The 25,419-nt window shown below is 35.2% G+C and overlaps 1 protein-coding gene across 3 annotated transcripts in view; it reads left to right on the plus strand.

The window, feature by feature from the left end:
* Nucleotides 1–25,419, plus strand: part of COL11A1 (collagen type XI alpha 1 chain) — a 208,297-nt gene that overhangs the window by 51,808 nt on the left and 131,070 nt on the right. For all 3 annotated transcript variants that reach the window (XM_047727896.1, XM_047727894.1, XM_047727895.1), the window contains 3 exons: nucleotides 19,406–19,534; nucleotides 24,277–24,393; nucleotides 25,000–25,092. In XM_047727896.1, the coding sequence (XP_047583852.1) occupies nucleotides 19,406–19,534; nucleotides 24,277–24,393; nucleotides 25,000–25,092 (339 nt within the window). The remainder of the gene's footprint in view (nucleotides 1–19,405; nucleotides 19,535–24,276; nucleotides 24,394–24,999; nucleotides 25,093–25,419) is intronic.

A 25,419-nucleotide genomic window follows, 5' to 3' on the forward strand; every position in this document is an offset into this window, starting at 1 on the left:
ACAGATAAATAAATAAAATTAAAACAAATAACCAAATCTTTTTTTTTTTTTTTTTTCTGACAGAGAGATGAAAATCACAAGTAGGCAGAGCAGGAGGCAGAGAGAGGGGGAAGCAGGCTCCCTGCTGAGCAGAGACCCCCCGATGCTGGGCTTGATCCCAAGACCCTGAGATCATGACCTGAGCCAAAGGCAGAGGCTTAACCCACTGAGCCACCCAGGCGCCCCTATCTTATACTTTCTAACAAGGTTTCTTACTAAAAGATAACTACCAATAACTCTGTTCAAGATAAAATAATGAATAAAAATATAAAATTGTTAGGAAAAAAGATAACAGACCTTGCCTCCTGCTTCTTTGTTTGATATAGTTGATCTATATCTCTTAAATTAATACACACTAGAAAGCACATTTATTTCATTCACTAAAAAATATTAAGTTTCAGGTATTATTCTAGACCCTGTGGATATAGTGCAAAGCCCCTGCCCCTACCCATTTGGAGCTTATGTTCCAGAGAAGAGAAAATAAACTATAGTACATCAGAAAGTGATATTGAGCCAGCGTCAGGGGCCTCTGCTCAGCAGGGAACCTGCTTACCCCTCTCTCTCTGCCTGTCTCTCTGCCTACTTGTGATCTCTCTCACTCTGTCAAATAAATAAATAAATAATTTAAAAAAAAAGGGAAGAAAGGATAAGATAAATATGCACTTTTTATGTTTGTGTTTCATACAATTTTAGGCATTTTCTGTATTACTTGGTAATTAGATAGTATATTCAAATAGTGGTACATTCTAGTAACATAAGAACACTACTCATTTTCTGAAAAACTTATTTCCTAAGCTGATTTGGGACACCAAGAAATGTAAAGTCCCATGTGGGTGGCAGTTCTGTCTGTGATTATGTGGTTTCCCTCATTCTTTCCTTTGAATTATAGCTCAGATGTGATCTCTGATCCATTTTTCAATTACACTAAACTTCTAAACATTTTGGCAGCTTTCATTTTCCACACAAAATAGTTGAGAAAGAGTCATTAACTGTATGGCATGTTTGAAAAAAATATATGATGAGAGTTAATGCTTTGGCAGACCAGAAGCCTAGTTTTTCAATTAATCTTCTCATAATGGTAGTTATTTCTTGAGAATTATATGCTATGTTTGAGAGTTAATGTCAGTTTTGTTCCTGGATATACAATCAAAAACCTCTACAAAGACAGCTCATACCTCATAATAAAGCTCTAATATCAAAAGTGAACAGAAGTTTCAGGATTCAGGGTGTATCTTATGAAAACATTGTATAATTTTTTAAAATATTTATTTATTTGACAGAGAGACACAGAGTGAGAGGGAACACAATCAAGAGGGGAGGAAGGGGAGAGAAGGGTAAGCAGGCTTCCCGCCAGGCAGGGATCCCGATGCGGGACTTGATCCCAGGTCTCTGGGATCATGACCTGAGCTAAAGGCAGAGACTTAATGATTGAGCCGCCCAGGCACCCCAACATTGTACAATTTTGTTAAGCTATTGCTTTCACAGTGGCACATGCTGGAAACTGCTTAGCTATACGTATTTTCTTTTTCTTCTATTATGTTTTTTCCTGATGGGCTTTACTTATAGAATAATGACTTTTAGTCTCCTGAAAATCAATTTTTTTGGAATTTTTTATTGAAACAATTATAAAAGGATTCTCCAGCTGCATTTCTTAGATTTTATAGTGTTGATAGACACGTTGTTTAGAAGTTTGCCATTCAAAGATGTGTTCTCCTTTAATTGTCTTCAAATCCTATAATAATCATACCTTATATTTGTTAACATGCTACATTTTAAAAGCTGTTTAAGTACATATTATTATTATTATTATTATTTACTTTTTTAAAAATTAATTTATTTTTTAAAATAAACATATAATGTATTTTTATCCCCAGGGGTATAGGTCTGTGAATCGCCAGGTTTACACGTTTCACAGCACTCATCATAGCACATACCCTCCCCAATGTCCATATACCCACCACCCTCTCCCGTCCTCCCTCTCCCCAGCAACACTCAGTCTGTTTTTTGAGATTGAGTCTTTTATGGTTTGTCTCTCTCCCAATCCTATCTTTTTTCATTTTTTCTTTTCCTACCCCTCAAGCCCCCCACATTGCATCTCTACTTTCTCATATCAGGGAGATCATATGATAGTTGTCTTTCTCTGATTGACTTATTTTGCTAAGCATAGTACCCTCTAGTTCCATCCACGTCATTGCAAATGGCAAGATTTCATTTCTTTTGATGGCTGCATAGTATTCCATTGTGTATATATACCACTCTTCTTTATGCATTCATCTGTTGATGGACATCTAGGTTCTTTCCATAGTTTGGCTATTGTGGACATTGCTGCTATAAACATTTGGGTGCACATGCCCCTTCGGAGCACCACATTTGTATCTTTAGGATATATACCCAGTAGTGCAATCGCTGGGTCATAGGGTAGCTCTATTTTCAGTTTTTTGAGGAACCTCCATGCTGTTTTCCAGAGTGGTTGTACCAGCTTACATTCCCACCAACAATGTAGGAGGGTTTCCCTTTCTCTGCATCCTCGCCAACATCTGTCATTTCCTGACTTGTTAATTTTAGCCATTCTGATTGGTGTGAGGTGGTATCTCATTGTGGTTTTGATTTGTATTTCCCTGATGCCAAGTGATGTGGAGCATTTTTTCATGTGTCCGTTGGCCATCAGGATGTCTTCTTTGCAGAAATGTCTGTTCATGTCCTCTGCCCATTTCTTGATTGGATTATTTGTTCTTTGGGTGTTGAGTTTGCTAAGTTCTTTATAGATTTTGGACACTAGCCCTTTATCTGATATGTCATTTGCAAATATCTTCTCCCATTCCGTCAGTTGTCTTTGGTTTTGTTGACTGTTTCCTTTGCTGTGCAAAAGCTTTTATTCTTGATGAAATCCCAATAGTTCATTTTTGCCCTTGCTTCTGTTGCCTTTGGTGATGTTCCTAGGAAGAAGTTGCTGCAGTTAAGGTCAAAGAGGTTGCTGCCTGTGTTCTCCTCAAGGATTTTGATGGATTCCTTTCTCACATTGAGGTCCTTGATCCATTTTGAGTCTATTTTTGTGTGTGGTGTAAGGAAATGGTCCAATTTCATTTTTCTGCATGTGGCTGTCCAATTTTCCCAACACTATTTGTTGAAGAGGCTGTCTTTTTTCCATTGGACATTCCTTCCTGCTTTGTCGAAGATTATTTGACCATAGAGTTGAGGGTCTATTTCTGGGCTCTCTAGACTGTTCCATTGATCTATGTGTCTGTTTTTGTGCCAGTACCATACTGTCTTGATGATGACAGCTTTGTAATAGAGCTTGAAGTCCGGAATTGTGATGCCACCAACTTTGGCTTTCTTTTTCCAATATTCCTTTGGCTATTCGAGGTCTTTTCTGGTTCCATATAAATTTTAGGATTGTTTGTTCTATTTCTTTGAAAAAAATGGATGGGATTTTGATAGGGATTGCATTAAATGTGTAGATTGCTTTAGGTATAATAGACATTTTCACAATATTTGTTCTACCAATCCAGGAGCATAAAACATTTTTCCATTTCTTTGTGTCTTCTTCAATTTCTTTCATGAGTATTTATAGTTTACTGAGTATAGATTCTTTGCCTCTTTGGTTAGGTTTATTCCTAGGTATCTTATGGTTTTGGGTGCAATTGTAAATGGGACTGACTGCTTAATTTCTCTTTCTTCTGTCTTGTTGTTGTTGTAGAGAAATGCATTTGATGTCTGTGCAGTGACTTTATATCCTGACACTTTACTGAATTCCTGTAAAAGTTCTAGCAGTTTGGAAGTGGAGCCTTTTGGGTTTTCCACATATAGTATCATATCATCTGCGAAGAGTGATAGTTTCACTTCTTCTTTGCCGCTTTGGATGCCTTTAATTTCCTTTTGTTGTCTGATTGCTGAGGCTAGGACTTCTAGTACTATGTTGAACAGCAGTGGTGGTAACAGACATCCTTGCTGTGTTCCTGACCTTAGCGGGAACACTTTCAGTTTTTCTCCATTGAGAATGATATTTGCAATGGGTTTTTCATAGATGGCTTTGATGATATTGAGGTATGTGCCCTCTATCCCTACACTTTGAAGAGTTTTAATCAGGAAGGGATGATGTACTTTGTCAAATGCTTTTTCAGCATCTATGGAGAGTATCATATGGTTCTTGTTTTTTCTTTTATTAATGTATTGCATCACAGTGATTGATTTGCAGATGTTAAACCAAGCTTGCAGCCCTGGAATAAATCCCACTTGGTCATGGTGAATAATCCTTTTAATGTACTGTTGGATCCTATTGGCCAGTATTTTGGTGAGAATTTTTGCATCTGGGTTCATCAAGGATATTGGTCTGTAATTCTCTTTTTTGATGGGATCCTTGTCTGGTTTTGGGATCAAGGTGATGCTGGCCTCATAAAATGAGTTTGGAAGTTTTTCTTCCATTTCTACTTTTTGGAACAGTTTCAGGAGAATAGGAATTAATTCTTCTTTAAATGTTTGGTAGAATTCCTCTGGGAAGCCGTCTGGCCCTGGGCTTTTGTTTGTTTGGAGATTTTTGATGACTGTTTCAATCTCCTTACTGGTTATGGGTCTGTTCAGGTTTTGTATTTCTTCCTGGTTCAGTTGTGGTAGTTTATATATCTCTAGAAATGTATCCATTTCTTCCAGATTGTCAAATTTGTTGGCGTAGAGTTGCTCATAGTATGTTCTTATAATTGTTTGTATTTTTTGGTGTTGATTGTGATCTCTCCTCTTTCATTCATGATTTTATTTATTTGGGTTCTTTCTCTTTTCTTTTTGATAAGTCTGGCCAGGGGTTTGTCAATCTTATTAATTCTTTCAAAGAACCAGCTCCTAGTATCGTTGATTTGTTCTATTGTTTTTTTTCTTAGTTTCTATTTCATTGATTTCTGTTCTGATCTTTATGATTTCTCTTCTCCTGCTGGGTTTAGGCTTTCTTTGTTGCTCTTTCTCCAGCTCCTTTAGGTGTAGGGTTAGGTTGTGTATTTGAGACCTTTCTTGTTTCTTGAGAAAGGCTTGTACCACTATATATTTTTCTCTCAGGACTGCCTTTGTTGTGTCCCACAGATTTTGAACCGTTGTGTTTTCATTATCATTTGTTTCCATGAATTTTTTCAATTCTTCTTTAATTTGCTGGTTGACGCATTCAGTTTTTAGAAGGATGCTGTTTAGTCTCCATGTATTTGAGTTCTTTCCAAATTTCCTCTTGTGATTGAGTTCTAGCTTCAGAGCATTGTGGTCTGAAAATATGCAGGGAATGATCCCAATCTTTTGATACCAGTTGAGACCTGATTTATGACCCAGGATGTGGTCTATTCTGGAGAATGTTCCATGTGCACTAGAGAAGAATGTATATTCTTTTGCTTTGAGATGGAATGTTCTGAATATATCTGTGATGTCCATCTGGTCCAGTGTGTCATTTAAGGCCTTTATTTCCTTGTTGATCTTTTGCTTAGATGATCTGTCCATTTCAGTGAGGGGAGTGTTAAAGTCCCCTACTATTATTGTATTATGGTCAATGTATTTCTTTGATTTTGTTATTAATTGGTTTATATAGTTGGCTGCTCCCATGTTAGGGGGATAGATATTTAAAATTGTTAGATCTTCTTGTTGGACAGACCCTTTGAGTATGATATAGTGTCCTTCCTCATCTCTTATTATATTCTTTGGCTTAAAATCTAATTGATCTGATATAAGGATTGCCACCCCAGCTTTCTTCTGATGTCCATTAGCATGGTACATTGTTTTCCACCCCCTCACTTTAAATCTGGAGGTGTCTTCCGGTCTAAAATGAGTTTCTTGTAGGCAGCATATTGATGGGTTTTGTTTTTTTATCCATTCTGATACCCTGTGTCTTTTGATTGGGGCATTCAGCCCATTAACATTCAGGGTAACTATTGAGAGATATGAATTTAGTGCCATTGTATTGCCTGTAAGGTGACTGTTATTGTATATTGTCTCTGTTTCTTTCTGATCTACTACTTTTAGGCTCTCTCTTTGCTTAGAGGACCCCTTTCAACATTTCCTGTAGAGCTGGTTTGGTGTTTGCAAATTCTTTCAGTTTTTGTTTGTCCTCAAACCTTTTTATCTCTCCTTCTATTTTCAATGATAGCCTAGCTGGATATAGTATTCTTGGCTGCATGTTTTTCTCGTTTAGTGCTCTGAATATATCATGCTATTTCTTTCTGGCCTGCCAGGCCTCTGTGGATAGGTCTGCTGTCAATCTAATGTTTTTACGCTTGTATGTTACAGACTTCTTTTCCCGGGCTGCTTTCAGGATTTTCTCTTTGTCGCTAAGACTTGTAAATTTTACTATCAGGTGACGAGGTGTGGACCTATTTTTATTGATTTTGAGGGGCGTTCTTAGCATCTCCTGGATTTTGATGTCTGTTCCCTTTGCCATATTAGGGAAATTCTCTACAATAATTCTTTCCAATATACCTTCTGCTCCCCTCTCTTTCTTCTTCTTCTGGAATCCCAGTTGTTCTAATGTTGTGTCGTCTTATGGTGTCACTTATCTCTCAAATTCTCTCCTCGTGGTCCAGTATTTGTTTGTCTCTCTTTTGCCTAGCTTCTTTATTCTCTGTCATTTGGTCTTCTATGTCACTAATTCTTTCTTCTGCCTCATTTATCCTAGCAGTAAGAGCTTCCATTTTTGATTGCACTCATTAATAGCTTTTTTGATTTCACCTTGGTTAGATTTTATTTCTTTTATTTCTCCAGAAAGGGCTTTTATCTCTCTGGAGAGTGTTTCTCTAATATCTTCTACGCCTTTTTCAGGCCCGTCTAGAACCTTGAGAATCGTCATTCTGAACTCTAGATCTGTCATATTATCAATGTCTGTATTGATTAGATCCCCAGCCTTCCGTACTGCCTCTTGCTCTTTTTTTTTGTGGTGTTTTTCTGCCTTGTCTTTTTGTCCAGATAAGATTTGCTTTCTCCTCCTTTGGAATTCTGTTGTTCTTCTTGGTGAGTGAAGTTGGTCTTGGCTGGGTTTCTTGTTGATCTTCTGGGGAAGAGGCCTGTTGTAGTGATTCTCAAGTGCCTTTGCCCCAGGTGGAATTGCACCGCCCTTACCAGGGGCCGGGCTAGGTAATCCGCTCAGGTTCGCTTTTTGGAGCTTTTGTTCCCTGAGTGCTTTCGGTAGGGTTCTGGAGGTCAGGAATGATGATGGCGGCCTTCCACTCTCCAGTCCGGAGGAGCTGAGAGCTTGGGATCCCGCTCCTCAGTGCACCCTCAGAAAAAAGCGCCCAACCGCCCCCGTTTTTCTGGTCTCTGGTCGTGCTTGGAGGAAAGCACTCAATTCCTCGCACTTGGACAATAGAGCCCGGTTGCTTCCATCTCCGTGGCCTCTGGCCGCGCTCCGGGCTCACCCAGCCTGCGACCGGTTCAAGGTAACCCCTAGCTGAGAGCTCACTCCTCGGCTTTGTCGCTGTAGCCGGCTTCCCCGCTCTAATACCTGCGAGCTCTGCGACACTCAGACACCCCCAGTCCTTCTGTGTCTCCGCGGGACCTGGGGTTACGCTGACCCAGCGTGGGCTTCCCCCTGGTTTAGCCTCTGGAGTGATGTCCCTCCGTGGAGCAGACTTTTAATAAAAGTCTTGATTTTGTGCTCCGTTGCTCCGCCGCTTGCCAGGAGCCAGCCCCTCCCCCCCGCAGTCTATCTTCCCGTCACTTTAGATTCACTTCTCCGCAGGTCCTACCTTTCAGAAAGTGAGTGATTTTCTGTTTCTAGAATTGTTGCTCTTCTCTTTGATTTCCCATTGGATTTGTAGGTGTTCACAATGGTTAGATAGCTATCTACCTGATCTCCTGCTACCTGATGTCGTCTCAGCCTGCTACTTCTCTGCCATCTTGACTCCTCCCTCCTAAGTACATATTATTTTTTAAAGAATCTGTAGGAAATACAGGACAAATAATAGTATTTTCAATTTACAGGTGTTGAACTCAAGTCATGTAATGATGAACAAATATCCCAGAGATCCATTTACTGAACAAATATTTATTGTGTATCCAGGATGTCTAGGTTTATTCTAGGAGCTATGGAAATCCTAGAGAACAAAACAGACAAGTTCTTGCTCTCCCAAAGTTTATATTCAGTGGCTTTATGTTTTTATTTATTTTTTTAAAAAGATTTTATTTATTTATTTGACAGACAGAGATCATAAGTAGGCAGAGACAGGCAGAGAGAGAGGAGGAAGCAGGCTCGCCACTGAGCAGAGAGCCCGATGCGGTGCTCAATCCCAGGACCCTGGGATCATGACCTGAGCCGACAGCAGAGGCTTATCCCACTGCGCCACCCAGGTGCCCCTATTCAGTGGCTTTAATTGAATAATATAGATTGGCTGATTAAGTGGAGGTGCCCATACTATAAACTATGCCTTTTGTCTTGATTGTTTGAACCCTTAAACTGAGTACCTCCATAAAAGGAAGATGTCAGTTACTGTTTTAAGGCCTTTAAGTATATGGTCTTTCTCTAAACTCACATTCCCTATAGTCCACACTGTGTTCCAGCAAAAAACAGTCTCTATTGAGGGGATTACAGAGGTGCGAACAAGGAGGCTGGGGAAACTGGTGATGAGCATTATTTCCCTAGGGCTAACCAGGCAATGGCAGAAACAGTGGTAAAGAGTTCATTGAAAGCTGCAGCCATGCAGAAGGGTTTTCCAGAAATGGTAATAGTGATAAGGGGGCCAAACTGCTGTGATAAGCCTGGGAAGTATGAGGAAAATGACCTGACCTCCTTCTCTCCCTGATTTTCAAACTCTAAGCAGTAACTTCCATTGTCTGAATTGGAATCTGCAAGAGGTAGTCTCATGATGTGGGCTCTAAGGGTCAGATTTTGGGGTCACAGAGTAGGAGAGAGAAATATAACTAATTAAGATTTACGGGACAACAAAGAATACCGAGCACTTCTTTTTTTTTTTTTTTCCCTTAAGATTTTTGTTTATTTGACAGAGAGAGAGGGAGAACACAAGCAGGGGAGCAAGAGAGGGAAGGGAAGCTCCCTGCTCATGTGGGATTCAGTCCCAGGATGCTCATGATCAGAGTCATGATCAGAGGGTCATGATCAGAGCCCAAGGGAGATGCTTAACTGACTGAGCAACCCAGGCACCCAATACCAAGCACTTCTATATTTAAAAGAGAAACTGCATACTTTACCATAAATTATGTCATTTTTGCTAAGCCTTTCTGGATTGTTCCTTTAATTTTCCCATATAGAATTTGTCCCACTCTCCCTAACCCCTAGCTGCCCAATTTCTTTCTTCCTTATAGGTGGAATATGGTATGTGCTAAAGAAATATGTTTCTTATATGTTATGTTTCATGTACTATTAATCTTCTTTATCAGGGTGTCAGCTATCTAAGAATGGGCTCTGAGTCTGTTTTCCCTTTTTATTCCTCTTCTATCCAGAGAGCTAACATGTTACTTTGCTTTAATATTTGCTGACTGAATGCAATGTATGTAATGACTGAATGTAAACAGCCAAGGAAAAAGATTCTCAAAGATATCTGGCTGTTAAATTCCTGTGTCAGTTACAATGAATGTGTAATTCATTATGTATATTGAATGTATATACATTATGAATGTGCAATTCATAATAATTTATCTCTGCCTGTTAACAAAAATTATCATATATGCTATTATATAAAATTTGTCTTGGGAAAAAATGTAACTTATCCTAAGATTGTGAGGTACGCATTACCTCCTAAAATTAGGAATGTTGCATAGCAAGTTTGCTTTTGCACCCAAGAAAAATATAGTTCCTTGCGAGCATGACCCCTGTTTTTTACTGTTTAATAGACAGATGTACAGATTGGCTATATTCTGTCATGAGCTAAGAAGTTTTCACACTGACATGGAAAAAAATCTTTTTTTTTTTTTCAAAATTAAAAAAGAATAAAAGGTATATTTATTGTTTTATATATTTATATGCATATTTTAAAAATCCTCTTAGGCTTATGTATCTTATAAAATGGCCAGTTTTGATTTCATAAAACTTCAGTTCACTAAAGGAAATGTATCATTCATTGTTACATGGTAGAGAAGTGGAACATAGTAAGCATAAGGAAATTTTTTTTAAAGTTCTGTTATTTCTGGACAGTATCACTGTATATAGAATGAGAATAATGAATGCATAGAGATGCTACAGTCAGTGATTTCACTTCATCCACTGAGAGATATTTTCTCTAGCCTTAAAAATAAATAATAAAAAAAGGGGATGCTAAATTGGTATGTTAAAAAAAAATCATTTCCAAATATCAGGCTTATTTGCTTATTTGCTTAGATATGTGCCAGTTCAACTATTAAGCTCTTTATGGAATGATGAAAATAGTCTATCATGTTTTTTCATATTCAAAACTTGATACGTACTTTAAAAATAAGTCCAAAATTTACTGCCAAGTCAAAAGCTATGAAATAGAATGTAAATGTCAGATTCTGCTGTTAACTTTGTGAGTCAGGCAGTGAAAATCATACCTACATGCAAAGACCACATTTGACCTTTACGCTGACATGAATTATATGAACTTGTCCTTTAAGTCTGTGTTAAAAAACAAGTTAAATATATTAAATGATGCCTGCTGTTTTTTAAATCCAGATGATTTTTTCTAAAATTATTTTTAAAAATAAGTCTCAAAATGATTTCCATTTTATTTTAAAATCCCACTTTTAAATTTTTAAATATTACTTTCAATTATATTTTTAAGAATATAGATCTTTGTATAAAGTATCAGATACATTTATGTTGGGAGAGGAATTAAGTTCTGGTGATGCACATTTTAATGTTCATTTTATAATGAAATTTTAAAATGAAGAATCCTTTTGTGATCTGAGAATCATCTCAGTATTTTTCAGACTTGTAATTTAAATTTTTACATGTATTTTCTAAAATCAAGAAAGAACTAAATATGTTATTTATTCTTGATTTGCATTAGTTTGACAAAATGAAATGCAAACTACAAAAGATATAATTTTGATATAAATACAAATACACATATATAATTCTGATGGGAATATGTTTTTCTGTTCTTGTTTCCATTGTTGACATGAAGCTGGACTCAAATATAATTTCACTGATACGAGTTAAGAGATAGAACCAGGAATTGTTTTTTTTTATTGAAGTATACTTACCATATAATATTATATTAGTTCTAATATACCACATATTGTTTGGTATTTGTATACGTTATGAAATCATTACTACAATAAGCCTAGTTACCATTTGTCACCATACATAGGTTTTTTTTTTTTTAAAGATTTTATTTATTTATTTGACAGAGAGAGATCACAAGTAGACGGAGAGGAAGGCAGAGAGAGAGAGAGAGAGAGGGAAGCAGGCTTCTTGCTGAGCAGAGAGCCCGATGTGGGACTCGATCCCAGGACCCTGAGATCATGACCTGAGCCGAAAGCAGCGGCTTAACCCACTGAGCCACCCAGGCGCCCCCATACATAGGTTTTTTACTGTATTCTTTGTGCTGCACATTATATCCCAATGCCTATTTAGTTTATAAGTGGAAGATTATACCTCTTAATCCCCTTCTCCTTTTTCATCAGTTGCCTTTCACCCTCCACCCCTGGGCAAACATTCTGTTCTCTGTATCTGTAAGTCAGCTTCTGTTTTGTTGTGTTTGTTTATATGATTTCCTTTTATATTCCACATGCAAGTAAATCACAAGGTATTTGTGTTTCTCTGCCTGACTTGTTTCCCTTATCCCAATACACTCTAGGTCTATCCATGTTGTTGCAAATGGCAATATTTCATTCTTTTTTTTATGGCTGAATAATAATCTATCACACATGCATGCACACATACACATATACACACAACACCATATGTTCTTTGTATATCTTAGCATTATTATTTTCTTTGAATAAATACCCACAAGTGATATTGCAAGATCATATGATAGTTCTAGTTTTAATTTTTTGAGGACCCTCCGTGGTGTTTTCCATAGTGGTTATGCCAATTTGCATTCCTACCAACAGTGCATGAGGGTTCTCTTTTCTCCATACCTTCATTAGCACTTGTTATTCCTTCCGTGTGTATGTGTGTGTGCGTGCGCGCAATACTTTTTAAGCCATTCTAGCTAGTATGAGGTAACATCCCACTATGGATTTGATTTGATTTCCCTAGTGATTAGTGATAATGAACATCTTTTCATGTATCTTTGTCCATCTGTATATCTTCTTTGGAAAAAATGTCTATTTCTCTGCTCATTTTTAATCAGATTGTTTTTTTGTTTGTTGATATTTAATTGTATGAGTTCTTTATATATTTTGGATGTTAATCTCTATCAGATACATCATTTGCAAAGATCTGCTTCTATTCAGTACCTTGCCTTTTGTTTTGTTGTTTTCCTTCACAGTGCAAAAACTTCTTAGTTTGATGTGGTCTCATTTTTTTTTTTTTCCCTTTCCTTCTCCTTGCCTGAGGAGACAGAGACACCCCCCCTCCCGCCCCCGCCAAATATTGCCACACCCAGTGTCAGAGAGTTTACTACTTCTGTTTTCTTCTAGTTTTGTGGTTTTAGTCTTTAAGTCTTTAATCCATTTGGGGTTCACTTTTGTACACGGAGTAAGAAAGTGGCCCAGTTTCATTCTTCTGCATGTAGTTGTGTAGTTTTCCCAGCACCATATATTGAAGATACTGTCTTTTCTTCATTATATATTTTTGCCTTCTCTTTGTAGGCTAATTAACCATAAAAGCATGGGTTTATTTCAGGGCTCTCTATTCTATCCTGTTAATCTATTCCATTTGGGGTCTTTTGTGATTCCATAATGCCACTGATATTTTTATAGGAATTCCATCACATCTGTAGATTAATTTTTTACCTTTCACTTTAGAATTAAAATGCATTTTGACATACTCATATAAATGGATATTTAAACTCAGTATGAACTCTAGCATAATTTAATTTGATGAATTTTTTTTAAACTTCAGGTAAGTTTACTTAAAAATTTGCTCCCTTCAAATTCTTTCTTCATACTTGGAGTACATTTTTTTTTTTTTAAATCATTCTCACTTTATATTATCTCCAGTGGACTAAGGGATATTTACACATGGTGATACTGGTAGGTATATGATAATCTATGATTATCTTGAGTTCTAGCTATTTGCCACATTAAATCAGCCAACATTTCTACAGCATCTACTTATAACCAGTTCCTGGACAAAATCGGATATTACCCTAGTTATAAATAAACAAAACTACTTTTTAAAAAGTGTTCTTTATTCTGTTATAATGACAATATTTACAGAGTATAACTGAAAACAAACTAGTTTTTTTTTTTTTAAGATTTTATTTATTTGACAGACAGAGATCACAAGTAGGCAGAGAGGCAGACAGAGAGAGGGGAGGAAGCAGGCTCCCTGCTGAGCAGAGAGTCCAATGCGGGGCTGGATCCCAGGACCCTGGGATCGTGACCTGAGCCGAAGGCAGAGGCTTTAACCCACTGAGCCACCCAGGCGCCCCTGAAAACAAACTAGTATTAATTCAGTCTGTATTAGTATTCTAGGGCTGCCATAACAAAATATCACAGACTGACTGTCTTAAACAACAGAACCTTATTTTTTTTCATAGTTCTGGATGCTAAAACTCTGTGATCAAAATGTTAGCAGGTTTGATTTTGATTTCTTCTGAGACATCTCTCCATATGTTGTAGGTGACCCTCTTCTCCTTCTGTCTTCATGTAGTCTTTTTTTGGTTGTGTCTGTGTCCTAATCTCCTTACAAAGGGACTGGTTGTATTGAATTAGGACCCACCATAATGACTTCATTTTACCTTAATTATCTCTCTATAGGCTCTGTCTCCAAATAAGTTTACACAATGAGGTTAAGACTTTAAAAATTATATAAATCTGGGTTGGTTGAGGGGCACACAATTGAGCCCAAAACACTAAGTCTGGGCAAGTTCATTTTATCCTTGATTAGCAATGAGAAAATGCATATAAATTGCTACAAGAAAGAGAAGTATGTACTGTCAGATAAAGGGAAATTTTCCCTGATTCTTACTGATTCCTATAGTTCGCTTTGCCTTCAGTGATAAACCTTACAATCTGCAAGTAGAGGGACACAATTCAAAGTAAATGAAGACAATTTTCTTGGAAGAAAAACTGAATTTATTCTGGAAACCATCATTAATTACCATTCCATTTTGTAGACCTAAGAGGCTCATCCCCAAATATTTCCTTTTATTTATTATGTCTCTTAACTGAGTAAATGATTTTTTTTGCCATCCTGCTGTTGCTCACTCCAGAAACTAAAGAATTGCTTTCCATTCCTCTCTAATGCACTTTTCTTCACTTTTCCTGCCATTTTCAACCCACCCCATTATTAGCACCCCATCTCTGAACCCTGCAGTTATTTTTCCCTAATATGTCAGCTCTATGTCTCCTCTGTTCATTTGTGCTTTGGCTTAGTTTAATTTCTCAGCACTTAACTACGTGGATTCCTAACCAAGTCCCATGCTTCCAAACTGGTTGCATCCAAATCGTCCTTCCCTATGTTGTCAATGATTTAATTAAAATACAGCATTGATCAATTTGTTCCATTGTTCAAAATCCTTGAATGACACTCCATAACTTCTAGAATTGAGTTCACATAACAAGGTTTTGTTTGTTTGTTTGTTTGTTTGTTTGTTTTGTTTTGTTTTTAAGTGTTCCTCCTCTTCCACCTCTTTCCACTCTCAACCTCACTAGTCATTATCATCACACAGGGCCTTCCTTTCAACTACGGGGCACTGTGGTTACTTCTCTGACTTCGTCATGTTGTTTCACACCTCCAAAACTTTGGTTAAGATGCTTTTTCTATTTAGTGCTATTTCTCTCTGCATCTTCTTCATCAAACTAACTCATGTTTGGTCATAACATACCATTAAGGTTTTTCCAAGAAACATTTCATAAAACATTCATTCCCATTAAATTATCTACCTGTTGTAAGTTAATGGGGATAAGAATGTGTTATGGGAAATTTGCAGTTTAGATGACTTTATAGAACACAATTGCAGCTGTGTGATTTACTTTAGTATTAAGGGAAATGAAATTTTTAATACTAGAAATTTATGAAATTCAGTGAGGGACATCATCTATAGATACTTAAAGTCTATTTTTCCTGATATTATCAAAAGTAAATTATTTTCAGGACACCAGGGTAGCTCAGTGAGTTAAGCCTCTGCCTTCGGCTCAGGTCATGATCTCGGGGTTCTGGGATCGAGCCTCACATCGGGCTCTCTGCTGGGGGGAGCCTGCTTCCCCCTCTCTCTGCTTGCCTCTCTGTCTACTTGTGATCTCTGTCAAGTAAATAAATAAAATCTTTTTTTAAAAAGTAAATTATTCTCTTAGAATATAAGTAACATCCAAGTTTTAATATGAAAAGTTTGAGTCATCCAAGATTACAGGTGGAATTAAAAGCTTCATGGTAGGGAGCCTGGGTGTCTCAGTTGGTTAGGTATCTGCCTTTAGCTAAGGTCATGATCCCAGGGTCCTGGGGTGGAGACCCTTTCAGGCTCCCTGCTCAGCAGGGAGTCTGCTTCTCCCTCTCCCACTATGCTTTCTCTCTCCCACAAATAAATAAATAAATTTTCAGAAAAATAAAAATATAAACACTATACAGATATCTATCTATATATATATATATATATAGATATAGATATAGATATTATACAGATACTAGTTCCTAGACTGACATTCAAGAGAGACTATTTATAGATAAACTGGTTAAAAATGAACTCTTTATTTGAACAGTGATAGTTGAACATTGATCCAGCCTCTCCATTTGCTGTTTTGGTTATATCTGAGTTTCCTTGCCATTCTTGAGATATGATTTTGTTCCAAGCATATAATTCATTCTCAGGTCACATTGAATTGAACATAACAGCTGATCAGAACACAGTTTCCATTGCGCATTCTCAGGAATCAGCTGCTGTGATGTTCAGTTCAGTGGATACTTAGGCTGGGAACTGACCAACTAAACACTGTTTGGCTTCACATAGGATGAGGAGTTGAATTTGGAAATTCAGACACTTAACAGTGGCACATTGACATTTGACCTTGAAACATTGGTCCAATCTCTTATATCACATTTTTTTAAATCAAACTGATTTTATACATGGGAAAAAAGCTAAATGTGTATTACTTATGTCTGTGATAGAGCACGATGTAGTTTATTCATTGCATCAAAATTTGAAGTAGCTAGGCTTTATAGACACACACACACACATGCATAAAAAAACAAAACACATAAACAAAAGAGAAAACAAACCAAACAAAAATTATTAGAATATGTGCATTATATTTTAGTTGTAAAAGGAAAATATGCTATTACTTATCAATTGGTCTTTATAAAACTGTGGCAGGATTTTTTTCACTGCATGTGACGTTTAGAAGAACCTCATCTTTATAGATGGGTACTATTTGGTTTTTTTACATTTGCTTTGCTTTCCACCTTAGTCTCATCATGTCTATATGCAAATACTACCGTGGAGACCTAGTTGACACAGCTGTAGATAGCAAGGTAACTGCATCAGCTCTAAGTTTGGCTTTGTAGATCATCAGAGGAGGAGGATGTCTTTTTCATGGTTTGTGTGCTGCAGATGCCAATATTACTTGGTAACTTCACTCTTTTCCAGCTATGGAACTTTTTATGACTATTGAATCTAAATATTTACAGTTTATTCAACCTGTCAGGGTGCTTCTGTTTATCTGCAGACTGTCTCACGACATGTCCTATGATTAACATAAAACACTGTAGAACACCTTCTGGGGAAAATCATACTGTAGTTTTTTAACTGAATTTTTCAGTTTCTTTCCAGTAATGTATTTTATGGCTAAATATTAAATACCTGAAATAGGAATTAATAGTGGAAAGATTGGCAGGATTCCATTTAATGTAGTCCAATAAGGACTTAGAAAACCAGAATTCTCCTCAAAATATACTATTTTAAAAATACCATATGCTTATAAGATAGGCAACTTTTTTTTTCTGTTTTAGCAACAGCTTCACTTGCTTCATTATATTTCCTATACTTAAATATGAAATCTGGAGTTCTGGAGAGGACCTTAGATATGATCTCTACATATATTCACTTTACAAAAGATGAATGAGGGGACTTGCATAATTCCACATAGTTAATGGCAAAGTTGGGAGAAAATTTAAGAGTCAGGATTTCTACTTGAAACCCTCAGTGATGGCAGCACTCAAGATGTTCTCAATGATGCCTCATTATTATCTTAACAACAGAATGAAAAACTGTGTATTCAAAGTTCTGTTTGTTACTTATTATTATCAATTTACATAACTATATAATTATTTGTATATAATTCAGTTGTGGCTACTCAGTGGTCTGAATTGATCAGCTAATATTTGAGAGATGCTATCAATAAATTTTAAGAACTTATATTAGTCAAATATGTGAGCATATTTAAAATCAGTGGGCATAAAAGAAATATTAGACACTTTCCTATCTATTTACAAAAAAGGATCCTGAAAAAAAAATCTCAGAAACAATCTAATTTGACTGATTAATTATATTGACTCATGACATGGAAATAAATAATTTTCAAGTTGGAACACTAAAATAGTATGACTATTATAAACATTGTAGTTTTCAGATGGATATTTGCTGATTCTGCTTTCTTTTTATGTTTTACTGGGAATAATAAAGTAGATGTTTTGTTACGTGGGTGTTACCTGACCATATTAATATGCTACACGCACTTTTAAAGACTCTTCTTTTTTTTCCAAAATTTTACGTAAATTCTAGTTAAACATAGAGTGTAATATTGGCTTCAGGAGTAGAATTTAGTGATTCATCACTCATCTATAACATCTAGTGCTCGACACAAGGACCCTCCTTAATATCTATCACCATATAGACTACCCCAGGCCATCTCCTTCCAGCGACCCTCAATTTATTCTCAATAGTTCAGAGTCTCTTATGGTTTATTAAAGCACTGTTTGAATGAATGATCGAATGAAATGACTAAATGAAATGACAAAATTCTCTGCTGGGATTCTTTGTAAGAGACTTTTAAAATTTAATATCTATATTTTCATTAGGCTATATAGGCTGAACCACTCTGTTAACAAAATGCAGAAAATCTGGAATAACTTTGAAATTATTAAAAATGGAATCAGGAATTCTATGGATCAGACTTATGTGCTCAAAATTATAAGGACTTCAATCATGAGGTCAGATGACTATTGACTCAAAAATTCTTCTGGGCCTGAGTATAATTATGAATTGATATGGCCATGATCCATGGCTTTATATGAAACTAGTTACATGTTGAATTAGACCTTGTGGAAATAGTCAGATTGCTTCAGGAGCAGAATATTACAGTTTTTCTCTTGTTTACACAATTTTCAGAACCAGTTTCCAGAATCTCCTGAAATTAAACACTTTAGATAATCCTGTTACTAATTATTTGTAATTTTTTAAATTAAAATTATGCAGAATTCAAAATAAAATAATTTTAATGTATGCTTAGATGCTCCATTATTTCTTAATAAAAATATCTCAAATTTCTGGCTTTTTATTTATAATTTGAATTTTTCTCGTCTCTGTATTTCTTACCCATCTTTGTAAGCAGGAATTCCTTTTGATACCAACTCCTTTATGAGAACACAGTAGTAGGATCTATATTTTCTTTTAAAATTCTCATATAAATTTGTCTAATAATAATAATTCCCTTTGATTTGATTGAACTCTGTAATTTATTTTGAAAATATTTACTATCTTTATCTACAGGTTTTAAATTTTATTTACTGTCTCATCAGCTTATTATATTTTCTTCGTCTTATTTTATACAGTGTAAGCTGTGAATGCAGTAAAATCAAGTTTTAACAAATGGATGCATATAGTAAGGATTGTCTAAACCACAGAATAATAGAATAACAGCTTAATATTAACAGCTGATTTGTAAGACAGGTGTGAGTTTTTCTTTAACCCTATCAGACTATTTTTTATTTAAGTTTTTTGTTTTAATTCCAGTGTAGCTAGCATACAGTGTTAAATTAGTGTCAAGTGTGCAATATGGTGTTTCCACAATTCCATTACTCTGTGCTCATCACAACAAGTTCACTTTTCAGTCCCCATTCCCTATTTTACCCATACTCCTCTCACCTCTCCTCTGGTAACTATTGGTTTACTATTTATAGTTAAGAGTCCATTTCTTGGTTTCTTTGTCTGTCTTTCTCTTTTTCCCTTGCTTGTTTGTTTTGTAAAGTAAGACTATTTTTAACATTGAATGTAAGTAATAATTCTTCATGTATTTAAAAATAAACTACACATTGTCTCCGGTAAATCTTGCTCTGATCTATGTATATCCGAATATGCTGACTACATCCATGGTTATTTCTTGACAGGGGGACATCCAGCAGCTGTTGATCATAGGTGACCCCAAAGCTGCATATGACTACTGTGAGCATTATAGTCCAGACTGTGACTCTTCAGTGCCCAAGGCTGCTCAGGCTCAGGAACCACAGATTGATGAGGTGAGAACCAGAACATCAGGGCACGTTTTCTCATTTCAATGGTATAGACCTACTCCTGTAGTTTTGAGGCTTATCACTATTATTCAATTTTAATTAAAGTATACTTTGCATTTAAAAGTGTTTTACTACTTCTAGGAAGAGTGATTTAAAGATTTTGGGTGTTTTTCCTTTCAAGTACTGTTACTTAAACTTCTGATAAATAGAGATACCTCACTTGTATGTGTGTATATGAGCATATTTTATTTTGGGGGAGGTGAGAAAAAGGTACTTATCTAAAAGCTATATTTCTGCTACATAAATATCTAAAAGCTGTATTTCTGCCCTTGGCAGTTAAATAATTGACACAGCCTCCAGATAAGGGTGACATATCCTCTGGTGCACTTGCCTTTGGCAATTCAGGTAGATGAGAAAGTGACATTAGAGCTACCTTAAAGTTTCAGGCTGTGTTGAGTAGAGAGATTTTTTTTTTTTTTCTGTTTCTTATTGGGCATGGCTACACTGATATGTATGTTTTCTTTGTCTTCCACAAAATTTGACATAAAGAGTAATAAAATGAAAAGCAGTAACTAAAACTATTCATGTACTTTGATTCTTATTATGTCACTTAATTTGAAATTCAAATGTAAAACCCTTCTTCCAGGCCATTTTTGCAAGAAAATTTACCATAATGAAATTTAACCCTATTCTCTTTCAGACCAAAAAGTAAGTTTGCATAGCCATAACAATTCTGGCAGAATTGAATATTCCGCAAAACAAAAAATACGGTACAATGTACCCTTATCCAGATTTTTGGTAAAATCCTTTGATGTAGATCTTCTGGAAATTAAAAAAAAAAACAAGCAAACTGGAAGGAATTTAGTCTTTAGTTGGCAACAAAACAATTTTTTTAGATTTTGTTTTTCTCAAGGTGAAGAGTGTTAAATTTAAGGAGAGGGGGTTGGAAGTTTGAAAACATCAAGGCTGCTTTAATGTCTGAAAATAGCTCAAATAGCATTCTTACTTTCTAAATGTATTGTTTCCATCTTTTGAGCTTGACTACTTAGAAGAAGTTAGGATCTTTTTTATTTTAATGTATTATTGTTTTTGCATGTGAGTTCCATTAGAATTTTACCATTTAACTGCTTAAGATAGATTTGTTGACATCATTTTTCTTTTTAAAGTACGATAGTGAATTCTGTTCCACTGATCTTTTCCATGACTTAATATAAATGTTCTTTTTAAAACAGGATAAAATTTTAAGAAGCTGACAGAAAAGCAAATATGAGAGAGAAAAAAGAAATTGCTTGGGTAGTTGTGGTTGATTTTTTTCCGTTTTCCTGTGCCTCAGTCTTTTTATTCCCTCAGGATTTATTTAAACAGTTTTTTTTTTGTGAATTCTAAGAGGATAGGTAAAATATCATCAGGTTTAGGGCTTTTATACCTTAGAGATTATGTGATGATTCAGTATTAAAATTTATAATACTTATACATGGTATATATGTTTGAGATTGCCAAGATTTTTTTGCTCCTGTTTTAAGAAAGATAAGTTTTGTTCTTTTTAGCAACAGATATGGCTCTGATTTTTGGAAGAATGAAGGTATGCTTTCTTAAAATGTCACCTTGAGGTATTTTATTACTATATTTTAATGCTATCATGTCAGTTAAACTGAGTTATTTTAAAGCAAAATAGTTTTTATACATTTTTATCTAGATAAAAAAGTAAAATTTAAAAGTAAATTTGCCCTTTTCTACGTTAGTTGTTGATAATGTATATTTAAGAAATCAAACGTTTTTTTACTAGGAGAGTTTGAGAAGAAAAACAATGTATTGCTGTAACACAAACTGTGTGGAAATCCAGTTGGGTGATGCTATAATAAATATAGGATTTCTTACCAGTTTCTATATTGAATGTGTTACAATGAAATGTTTCTCTCCTCTCTCCTCATGCACTATAATTAATGCTAGGCTACTCACATATCAAACCTGAAAGCATTCCATCACTGCATGTCTTTTTACATATAGTCATCTCATTGATCACAGCCAGTTCTCTGTTTTCAAGGCAGCTCCAAATTCCATAATAAGTAGAGATGGTCATCTCCAAAAATAGGTTATAAAGCTTCATGTACACTAGCACCAAGTATACTCAATACCACCACAAAGGGGATGTTATTTAGATAAAGAAATAAGATCAGGGTTGCCTGGGTAGCTCAGTTGTGAGGGTCTAACTCATGATTTTGGCTCAGGTTGTGATCTCAGGGTTATGAGATCAAGCTCCACCTCGGTCCCATGGTCAGTGGGGAGTCTGTTTGAGATCTCTCCCTCTCCCTTTACCCCTCCCCTCCCTCTAAAATAAATAAATAAATAAATCTTTTAAAAAAGGAGAGGTTAGAATAGAAGCAGTGATTTTCACTGACTCCTGAAAGACTCTAAGAAAAAGATGTGCTTTAGTGTCTAGGGAAGTGAGAATATTATTTCTTCCAGTATGCCATAATTACAACTAGTCTGGTTGGTCATCCTTTGGAAAGAATTTAAAAAGAGGAGAAACTTATGGAGAGTAGATATTTCCTGATACAAGAACAACAACAACAACAACAAAAATGACATGAAGTTGGTATATATTGATATATTTCTGAATACCATGCTTCATGTAAGATGCATTAAACTATGCATTTGAAAAATCAGCCCTTTGTGTCTTTGTTTATTGTCTTATGTTTTTAAAACTCATTGTAGATGCACCTAATTTTGAAAAGTCTGCCTAATTTTAAAACTCTACAATATAGACCATCAAATCTTTTCTTTTTTATGTTTTACTTGAAGCTGGCAGCTAGTAGCCATATAAATTTAGTATTTCTTATTCCAACATGATTGACCATAACTACAAAAAATTATTCATTATACAATATTCAGTCTCCATTTATGTCTTTTTAATATGTATCTAAATTCAGTATTTAAGCATTCTGTTTATTTAATGATATTATTAACAATGTTTACATTAACTTTCCTAGAAGTAGTTGGTATTATATCTTGATTGCAGAGGCATGACAAAACAAGTATTCAGTGTTCTATACATGCATTTTTCTATTTTACCAAATTCTGTACAAATTCAATTAGAATAAAGCTTTGTTGAAGTACTTTGTATGTATATTCATTGATAAACTGTTACTGAGTAGGTAAAATTATGAATGCATTTCAGTTAATTTAATCAAATCAGAGTTTTGACAGCCATAAAGAAAACTAAAGGCAAGTCTATGTTTATATTTCAATATGACCTTCAGCTGGACCATCTAGAAAGTTTACTCTAGTGAGCATATTTCATAAAAGGCCAAATGTATAATGTTGTTAGGGGATCAGTTTTGGACATGTCTCATTATAGGTCTGTGAAATTGCACACATTTGCATTGCTAAAGCTAATAGAGCTTATTAGAAGGTACAGTGATCACAATTTTCTAAAAGACATATGGTCAACAGTTATTTTTTAGCAGATCAAAAAGGTTTTTGTGGCAATTTTGAAATCCAGTTGAAGTATAATAGGAATTTTACCAAATATAATACTGAGGGAATTTCAAATAGGTTGCTTTTAGCATATATATACACACACACACATACACACACACATAAAATATCTATATCTATGTTATAGATAAGATATATATCTAATATATATTAATATAAATAATATATATTAACTATTCAGCTTGTTGAGTTTACTACTTAATATATTTTATATATATATGACCTTAATATTTTTACATTTATTTTGAGTAAAACCAATGATTAATATGTTTCACAATAACTATATTCTTGTTTACAAATTAAAGTTTTGATAGAGATAGTTGGCTTTGAAGATGAATACATTTTTTTCCTTATCACTCAATATGTATGATTGTCTTATACATGCCTCTATTAAGAAACATATCTCTTTCCAACTAAGTTATTTTAATACAGAAGAATCTAGTATAAAATACTATTTTCCAATGTGAGTTAGTTTTAAGTAGTTTATGAGGTCTAAGTACTGTGCTTTTTTGATAGAGAAAAAAGCAGTATCTTTAAAAGTAGAAATAATGTATTAACTAGATCTAACTTTTAAATCTTTAAAGTTTCACAAGTCTTTTGTGCTCATTTTGATCTTGTCTACAGCAAATTAGAGATTTCTAAATAAATTTTAGATTTTATTTTTTCATTAGTTCCAGCGTTCTGTTTAGACTCATTTTATGCTCCTTGCATTTCCTTTCCTCCTCTCCCCTTTCTGACTCACAACATAAACATTCTATCATACTTGGAAAGACTACTGTCCATATTTTAAATTTTAAGCATGTAGTTTAATGAAAAAAGAAGTACCCATTGACATTACAGTAAAATTCTTAGGGAATTTTAACAAATTCTTGTGTAGCAATTTTCACAAATAAAAATTAACATGAATATTTAACAACTCTGACCAAGCACATAATTGCTGTGTTCAAAAAAAAGCCATTAACTAAAAGTTTTGAATATTAATTAAGTTTGAATTAAAGTTCAAAATTTTTAGTTTCCTCACAGCCCTAACCACGATTCTGCTCTTAGAAAACCTGCTTTGTCATTCCTGTGTTATTGTACTCTATATAGGATGGTATAACACTTCTTGTAATACAAAATAACATTTAAATAACAGCATTTCCTTGCCTCTTAACCTTTACTGTAAGTAAAAGTTAAGACAGTTACCACTTTGTTGTTAGTATTACCTGCAACTAACAAAATCGCCTGATATTTTTTCCTTTGCGATGTAGTATGCACCTGAGGATATAATGGAATATGACTATGAGTATGGGGAAGCAGAGTATAAGGAGGCTGAATTTGTAACAGAGACACCCACTGTAACTGAGGAGACAATAGCACAAACCGAGGTAAAAACAAAATAGCGCCCTTGTGAATGGTGTCCTGCTGTTTGTCATTCCCTGGTTTCTTATGTCTGCTGTTCCTTGAACTCATCATAAGCCTTTCATTCCCCCGATTTCTATGAACCAATAACTGTGGTTTTTATTTGACAGTAGCTGTCCTGAAGGAATGATGCTCATTTTGCTTTGCTTGTCCTTCCTTTCGTCCATGCTCTTCATTTCCTTTTTCACTTTATTTATGTTTCCCATTCCATCTTTCACCACATTTTACAGAAAAAGAAATCCAATTTCAAAAAGAAGACGAGGACAGTGGCCACTAACTCAAAGGAAAAGTCCAAAAAGTTTACACCCCCTAAATCTGAAAAATTTGCGTCCAAGAAGAAGAAAAGTTATCAAGCAGCAGCAAAAGCCAAACTAGGGGTAAAGGTAGCAAAGAAAAAACAATCAAGATCTCTCCTAGATAAGCTGGAAGATCTCTGATGATGAGTCATTGTCCTAACCCAACTAGATAAATGCTCATTTGGCTAATCCGATAACCTAGTTAAATCATGATTCCCCTAAATTTAGGATTGCCTTATATTTTTATAATTGCCTTTCTTTTGAATTTATCACTAGGCAAATATTGTTGATGATTTTCAAGAATACAACTATGGAACAGAAGAAAGTTACCAGACAGAAGCTCCTAGGCATGTATCTGGACCAAATGAGGTAAGCTCATTGACACTGTTAAATCACAGTCCAAATTTTTTAACTGTGTAATATTTCTTAATACGCTTCACTCTGGCAGAATCCATAATTCGTGGGAAGTTCCATCTTTTTATCCCTTTCCTGAACAATAGCATTTGTTCACTCTTACTAGAAACAGGTCATTTAAAATCAGTCAATTCAGGTTTTGCATGACTCTTTGCTTCATGCAAGCACAAATTAATTAAACTGAATTGGCTGCTATCATTTTCTTGATTGCTCCTGGGATTGAGTAAGCTTCTCAACATGTTGTGATGAAAGGTATTCACAACATGATTTTTCTGTGAGGAG

The sequence above is a fragment of the Lutra lutra genome, chromosome 4 (assembly GCF_902655055.1).
Source record: "Lutra lutra chromosome 4, mLutLut1.2, whole genome shotgun sequence".
NCBI lineage: Eukaryota > Metazoa > Chordata > Mammalia > Carnivora > Mustelidae > Lutra > Lutra lutra.